Genomic DNA, 7500 nt, shown 5'->3' on the forward strand with positions numbered 1-7500 from the left:
CCCCCTAAATTCCGTTTGAGTAAGTTGCAAGACTATTTCAAAACTGTTTGCTGACGTAATCATAAGTGTAAATTTACAGTTATAAACTGTGTAAATTTACAGTTCTTAGTGTAAATTTACAGTTGTAAGTGTAAACGTACAGTTGTAAGTGTAAATTTACAGTTGTAAGTGTAAACTTACAGTTTGTAGGTGTAAAGTTACAGTTGTAAGTGTAAATTTACAGTTATAAGTGTAAAGTCACTGTTGTAAGACAGTATAAATTTACAGTTTGTAAGTGTAAATATGCCAATACAAGGTAGATTTTTATTTACAGAATACTAATTTCACCACTTAATTTTTGCATTCAAAAGATTAATAAAATAATGAAATTTTGTTCTATACTTAATTTCAAAATTCTCAAGGAAAAAATTTAGGTTTCAACAATGCCTCTAGTCAGCCACCGCCGGGCGTAGCTTTGTATACAGTTTTAGCTATATCGTTTTTTCCTTCCCATAAACTTTTTAAAAACATTTTTGTTTAATGGGGGATAAATTGTACACCAAAATTATGCAATAAATAATATAGGTCACCGTGGCTGTTTAAGAGTAAAACACCATCGTACCTGTCTATCTCGATTATCGTTGATCAAAACAACTAAATTTGCCATGTTATCAGAATGCGCACGCTTATTCGCAAAGAATTATGGGTCATTCACAACTTCTCTCACGTGTTTTGAGAACTGTTTCACCGTGTAGGATCGACTTACGCCATATTTACGATGTTGCAAATTTGATCCAATTTATAAATATTGACACACCATATGCGCAGTACAGGATGCGCAGTGCAATACTGTAGAAACACCTCAATTCTTATCAACTCGCTCGGAAAAAAGGCGACGATTTGATAATGATAAGTCCGTGGATAAGGCGTTGTGTTGTGGTAGTTGTCGCTGCCGTTTCCGTTCTGCTCCTCACGCTGAAGGTTTATTCTGTAATCCACATGCAAAGCAAGAACAATAATGTCATCACAGAAGCTGCAGATGGGATCATCGAGCAGTTTGAAGGTAATATCTACATCGAGACAATCCAAGAACATTCATCCAGCTGAGTTATCTGCTTTCTCTTTTTAGTTAATTTGTCCCCATCTCTAAACCAACAGATGACGTGGTCAAGGAAACCCTTAACCAGAGCAATCGTATAAGTTATAAAACAACTGTCACTTCCTTTAGTTCTTGGCGACCTCAGAACTAGTGAAAAAGCTAATACAAGATGGCGTATCCCACTGGCGAATTACCCCCTTTGGGTAGAGATAAAATACCCGAATCTCGACTCCATCTTCAACACATTAAGTAAATAGCCAACTTGTTGCATCCCTGGGTTTCTTTACCCTGTTACGTTTTAACTTATTTTTCTCTGAACACGCCCGCATAATCCACGATTTTCAATTCCGCAATGCCGACAAATTCTCGTAGGGTTAGCTGATCTATGACATTGCTGAGTTCTACCCTCTAAACTAAGCTTGGTTTGAAACAAAACGGCTCCAATATGAGCCACCAAATGAAACAAACCGAGTTCTGTTAATCACGTGTTCTTTTTTTTTTTTGTCATCAAATCAACGAAGTTTTTGAAGGAACAGCGGTTATTGTGCTTCAAATGTAACATTTTCGGTTTTACCTATGCACAATGTAACATTTTAGACTTGTAAACTGTTCAGTAAGTTAAACCCTTACAAGCTTTTGAAAAATTCTAAAGATCTTGTCCTGTTTCTCAGTGGGCCGACAGTCGGTAGAGGGTAGGTCTTCTTCACAATTTCCAAACTCGGTAAACATGAAATTAGGGCTTAGTCTATAAATCCCAGGAATTAATGGGTCAGGTTTAATAGCCAGAATACAAAATTTCGGATAAATGTTACTCGCGAAAATTTTCCTTTAAAAAGCGTCGCAAAAAGACAGAAGGGAGACTCTTAAAAGTTACTGGAGATAGAACAAGCTAGAATAACCAACGAAAGAGAAGTGCTTACAGTGGTTTAAATTCTCAAAAAGAATAAAATTGGTATGGAAATCAATTGAAGCGAGGGCAGAGGCATTTTTCCCCATCCGTACTAAAATTGCCATGGTATTATATTTTAAATCGCTCTTTTCATTTACAACCTTAGTTTATGAGAACGTCTTATTTTGTGGCTGAGGCAATGAACTTCATATTGTTAAACAAAACATTGTTAGAAATGAAATATGGTTCAGATTAATGCTAGATTGGACATTTTTAAGGGAGTTTTTGTGTTGAGACTTATTACAACATCTTTTGAGGGAAATATATTTTATGTTGTATCAATAATTATTGAACACTTACATTATTTGCCGAAGGCGAGGCAAATTATTGTTGTAGTATAATTACATAGGTGATTATTTGGAAAAGATGCATTTCTTTAAAAACAATTTATTTCCCCGTCTGTCACCTCGATAAAACGGCTTGCCTGCATTTTGAAAAAAACCGCTTAGGTCGTTTCCATTGTCTCAGAATGAGCGCACGGAGGAGTAATCACTCATGTTGTCACTTTCCAGTGGTAATCCTTATAAGGCAATTTGAAAAAAAACTGCGGACGTGATTATCGCGTAATTATCACCTCAAGTGCAACCAATCAGTGCAGAGAATTTTCAATAATCAACTATGTAATTATACTAATTGGAGATATTGCAAACAGAGGCAGGAGGAATCTTCTTTACCATTTTCCAGCAACGGTACTGGTTAACTGGAATTGCAAGGCGCCCCACATGAGATCGTGGTTACCAGTTCTGCTGCTGCAGCCATAGACCTTTTTGCAGATACGGCAGCCATTTTGATTTCTATTGTATCGAGAGACATTATGGGATGCTCAGGGGGCAAATTAATATGTATTTGCCTCCTGGGCATCCCATAACAAGTATTTGAAACAATAGAAGTCAAAATGGCCGCCGTATCTGCAAAAAGGTCTATGATCAATGAGTTGTCAAAAATATGGAACAGGTGTCTCAGTTACCATAGCAATTCATCTTTATCACTCGGCGGCCATTTTGAAGTCGGTAGGGAATAAAGGTTCTGTCTTTGTATTGTCTTTGCCCGTCCAGCCTCACACTGAATGAGAGGTTCGACGGGCAAAATCTTTTGTTTGGACAGTGAGTGATATGAGTCTATTTGGCACTTTCAAAAGAAATGTGTCATTAGTCTTCGTTACTCTGTTGCAGTGAGTGAGTCTGAAGTGGCAGCTCTCTAATCGGGAGAAGAATACATTTTTCTTCGAAACGCAAGTAACTGTGGTTACACGCGATTGGAGAAATTAAGATGCGCGGTAAGATCTTGTTACACAGACGATTAGAACAGTTCCCTGCTAGTCTTATGCTCCATTTTCGCTTCTTTGATGCTTCTTTTATCCGTTTTATATAAACTTCATCGCCGCTTCGTGAAATGCTAATAGGAAAGTCTTTCAGGCCGAACTAAAGTGATGAATGGTCAAGATTCTGTTAAATATAAAATACAGGCCAGGTACTAGCTAAGATGTCTCAAACGAGATGACATGCCCTTGGAAGAATTTTTAACCAAAGCCCGAACACTGATCGACGACAGATCCTGACCCGCGCGTCTTCATGAAAGTGAGATTCAAATTCAAAGGTAACCGGAGGTTTTTCTGTTCTGGCCTCTGGCTTCTTCGCCGCTCTCTCGCGGATCAAGAAAAACCTCTGGGACCGGGCTACGGTTAAAACATATTTGATCTAACTCAGATCAAACTCCACAAGCAAAGAACTATGCGTCACAAATACGTAAAAAACACATGGATACAAGCGGCTGAGTCAGCGTGGTACGCATGCGCGCGTCAAACATGTTTGACACGGCTGTCCAAATGAACAAAACATGTTTGATGGTCTTCAAATTTTATCAAACACGATCAAACAGCATCATAAAAAGGTGGTCAAAAGGTAAAATGTTTGGTCACCAAACAATGTTTGATGTTGTTTGGTCGCCAAACATTTCCCCTTTGGCCAGGCCCTAATGACGATTACTTTTGTACTTCATGCAGAAGCATAATTGTTCCATATGCACTATATTGCTTTCTGAGATTAGAAACGGGAGCTCTGCTTTTAGGCTTGGCTAAATCTATATATTAGTTCAGTTCAAGTTAACGATGAAACGTAAAGGACATAGATTACAGTGGAATAGTGCTATTGACGGTTATTTGGCCTTGCTAAAACACTGAAGCATGTGGCGTGAAAATGAAAACCGCTGACCATGGAGTCACTCCCCGCCTATTTCTCCCGTACAGGATGCGAGGATTGTGATGCCCGGTGTAGGGGCACCAAGAAAGAGTGAGCATGGAGTGAACGTCCCCGCATTGCCCCGCTCATTCCCGGATGGGATTGGGGGCGGTCCGGGAGTTGCAAATGATTGGTGCATAAGTCCCACATGAGGTCACAATTAAGACTTTCATGTTGTTTCTTTATAGTTCAAATGGGGCATCGGGAGGACGCTTTGTGTCCAGCCGTTGAAATCATGGAAAGCCCAAAGGTGGTAAAGCTCGGACAATACCCAACAACGAAGCGTAAGTACTTCCATTTTTTAAAATAAACTGCATAGTAAGGATGCCGGATTTTGCGTTATCACAGAAACTGACCTGTACCCTTCATTCGCTCGGTCGACTGATGAACAATGGGCTGTGTCAAAGTTCATGTCTGCCTCCTCTTCAAAGCGAGGCTAATTGCAAATTTTTTCTTCTGAAAGTTAGTTTTCATTCATGATATGTAAAATAGAACTAATTGCCCTCACAAAAACTTCGCACGTAGACTCGCTTTGAAGAGGACGCAGACATGAACTCGGAAATGGCCTTTTGACTTTTGCTTTACTTACTAAAGGCAAAGTTCAGCAGATACCACAGCTATTAACAACTTCTTATTTCATTGCACCGGCTCCAGCGCTGTACGCTTTCTTGTGCCCATTGTTTTCAGAAACAATCATAAGAACTATTTGTAAAGCTGCGCACGGACTCACAGTTAGAGGAGACAACGGCAACATTTGTTTGCCACAGATGAATTGTCATAACTGAGTGAAGTACGATGGTCCGGGTGAGTGCACAGGTCGAAACACCAAGAATCCGCGAGCTGAAAACAGCATTTTCAAGTTTCCGTTACGTTTAACAGATACGGAAACTTGAATTTTCGTCCTGTGGTGATTGACGTTTCGAAAACCTGAGCGGACGTCAACATTAGAATGGAGTGATTTGAGTCAGTAGTTTAACACTGGTCGTTGATGCAGTTAATAAACGAAGTTGTGATGTTATCGGGCGACTGTCAGTTAAGGTGACTTAACAGTTTTTTTTAAGCACTTGTACTTCCACTTCTGCCATATTTATGCGGTTTTTGCCCAGAAGCTCAAACTTGTTCACTGATAAGTGCTTCCACGATGGTTTATATTTTTGACAGTTAATGTCCTCTGCAGGCTGTTACCATGGTAATACATCTACATTAAAACAAGGAATAAATGATGCTTATTCCTCATTTACGCAAAATTCACTCATTAGTTTTTTTGCAGCATTTGCTTACTCAAAATGTGGCCAGAGTCCGTGTTCTTGGCGCTGACCAAAACTGAAGCGGACCCTGGGGGAGAGAATGTGGGTTCCTCTGAAGGATTTTAACTTCTAAAGCACCATGACGTTTAAGTAACGGAAACGAAGTTATACCGCATTTTAAAAAGTTTTCTCCATACCCACCATATTTGTTTTGTTTTTCAAAATCCGTGCCGGCCTTCAATAAATACCACTGACCAAGGAAAAACTGTGTTAAGCCACCTTAAGCCTTGATGCCATTGGCTGTGAACACGAATCACTGTTTACAGTCTTCACAGCCAATGAAAGCAAGGCTTAACTGACACTTGACCAATCACATCAACCACCAGAGTACGTTACTTGGATCACTCGACTCTGAACCTGAGTGGAAGTCATCTGAGATGACTTCCACTAAGGTTGTCGACACGTCACCCAAAAGAGTCCTCCTCAGCACTACACTCAACCGGACGATCGCACTTCACTTAGTTGATACTAATGCCTGGGTTCAAAACATTTTTTACAGCTGTATAAAAGAAAAAACATGCGAATGAAAGAAGCGAGATAAAAAACAAAAAACCTGATTTTTTTTTTCTCATTTTGTAAAGGATCTCTTTCGATTGGGATTGCGTCAGTTGAAAGGCCTTCGGGAGCTAATTATCTGCTAAAAACCACTCAGAGTTTGATCGACAACATGAGCGATGAAGATAAGCAGAACATCCTCATTGTCATACTTCTGGCCGATATTGACGGACCACCAAAATCCAGGGCAATAACGGAAATCTCAAACATATTTGACAAGTATATTAACCAGGGACTTTTAACGGTAATCGAAGCACCGTTAGAATTCTATCCACCACTTACGAACATCAAACGGAAATATGGCGACTCCGATAGCAGAAGAAAGTGGCGCTCGAAAGAAAATGTCGATGCCTCATTCGTCATGTGTTTTTGCAAAGATTTATCAGATTATTACATTCACCTTGAAGACGACGTCAGTTCATCGCCAAGCTTTGTGCCTAAATTGCAGGACTTCATTAGTGGCCAAAACAAAAAGGGTTGGTTGATTCTTGATGTTACAGTGCAAGGAAGCATAGCGAAAGTTTATCACAACTAAGACCTCGCAAACATCGCTTCCTACTTCTACCTCATGTATGATGAAATGCCAATCGATTGGTTGATAGGACATTGGCGTGGTATTAAGTCCGGGAAGATGCTAACCCCTCCGGCGTCGCTTTTTCAACACATTGGTGACACATCTTCCCTCAAAGAAAAGGGACAGTCGGGCCGACGACAGAAAGAACCATTTTTTGATCAATATGATCAGAAATTTAGAGGATTGAATCCTCCAGCAACAGTAACGACATCAATGTCATCTCACGAAGGGAAGGCAGAAGATGCTTATAAAAAAGGTAGTGGGTTTTTCTGGGCGCTGCATCCTCAAGAGAAGGACTTTCTCTTGGTTACATTTCAAACGCCAACTGTTGTCCAAAGAGTAACTGTCGATACAGGAAGCTATTATGCAAAAGATGACTTGCTGAAATACGGTGTCCTGCAAGGTAGCTACCAGGACGATACTCTATCCGGAAAGAACGATTTGTGTCGCGATTTTGAGGATTTAGGATCATTCAGCGGTGGAAAGGTAGACATGTCGCCAAAATCATCCAAAAAGGTCGCTTGTTTAAAAATCCTGGTAACGCAGCGTCAAGATACATATGTTTACTTTCGTGAGATCAATATCTGGTAGAACTGATGAGCAGTTAGATAACAGAGCAATGCAGAATGAGATACCGTCTGTGTTATCTGAAGGCAGCTGGCTCTGGAAGTCCAAGCTGTACGAGGCTAAATACCTTGAACTTGTTTCCCATCTCGGAAGGACTTGTCAACATGGTGAAGCCACGTTTAAGAGCTTCAGCTTCCGATGGTTTCGCCTTCTTGAGAAGAACCTTACAAGGG

At 40.1% G+C, this 7500-nt stretch overlaps 1 protein-coding gene and 1 pseudogene across 1 annotated transcript in view; one reads left to right on the forward strand and one right to left on the reverse strand.

The window, feature by feature from the left end:
- Nucleotides 1–601: 601 nt before the first annotated feature.
- The window catches only part of LOC137979599 (alpha-1,3-mannosyl-glycoprotein 4-beta-N-acetylglucosaminyltransferase C-like), a 7223-nt pseudogene continuing 324 nt past the window's right edge, over nucleotides 602–7500 (forward strand).
- Nucleotides 7344–7500, reverse strand: part of LOC137979600 (protein arginine methyltransferase NDUFAF7, mitochondrial-like) — a 5314-nt gene continuing 5157 nt past the window's right edge. Inside the window, exon 3 of the mRNA XM_068826901.1 lies at nucleotides 7344–7490. Within this exon, the coding sequence (XP_068683002.1) occupies nucleotides 7344–7490 (147 nt within the window). The remainder of the gene's footprint in view (nucleotides 7491–7500) is intronic.

The sequence above is a fragment of the Montipora foliosa genome, chromosome 12, assembly GCF_036669935.1.
Source record: "Montipora foliosa isolate CH-2021 chromosome 12, ASM3666993v2, whole genome shotgun sequence".
NCBI lineage: Eukaryota > Metazoa > Cnidaria > Anthozoa > Scleractinia > Acroporidae > Montipora > Montipora foliosa.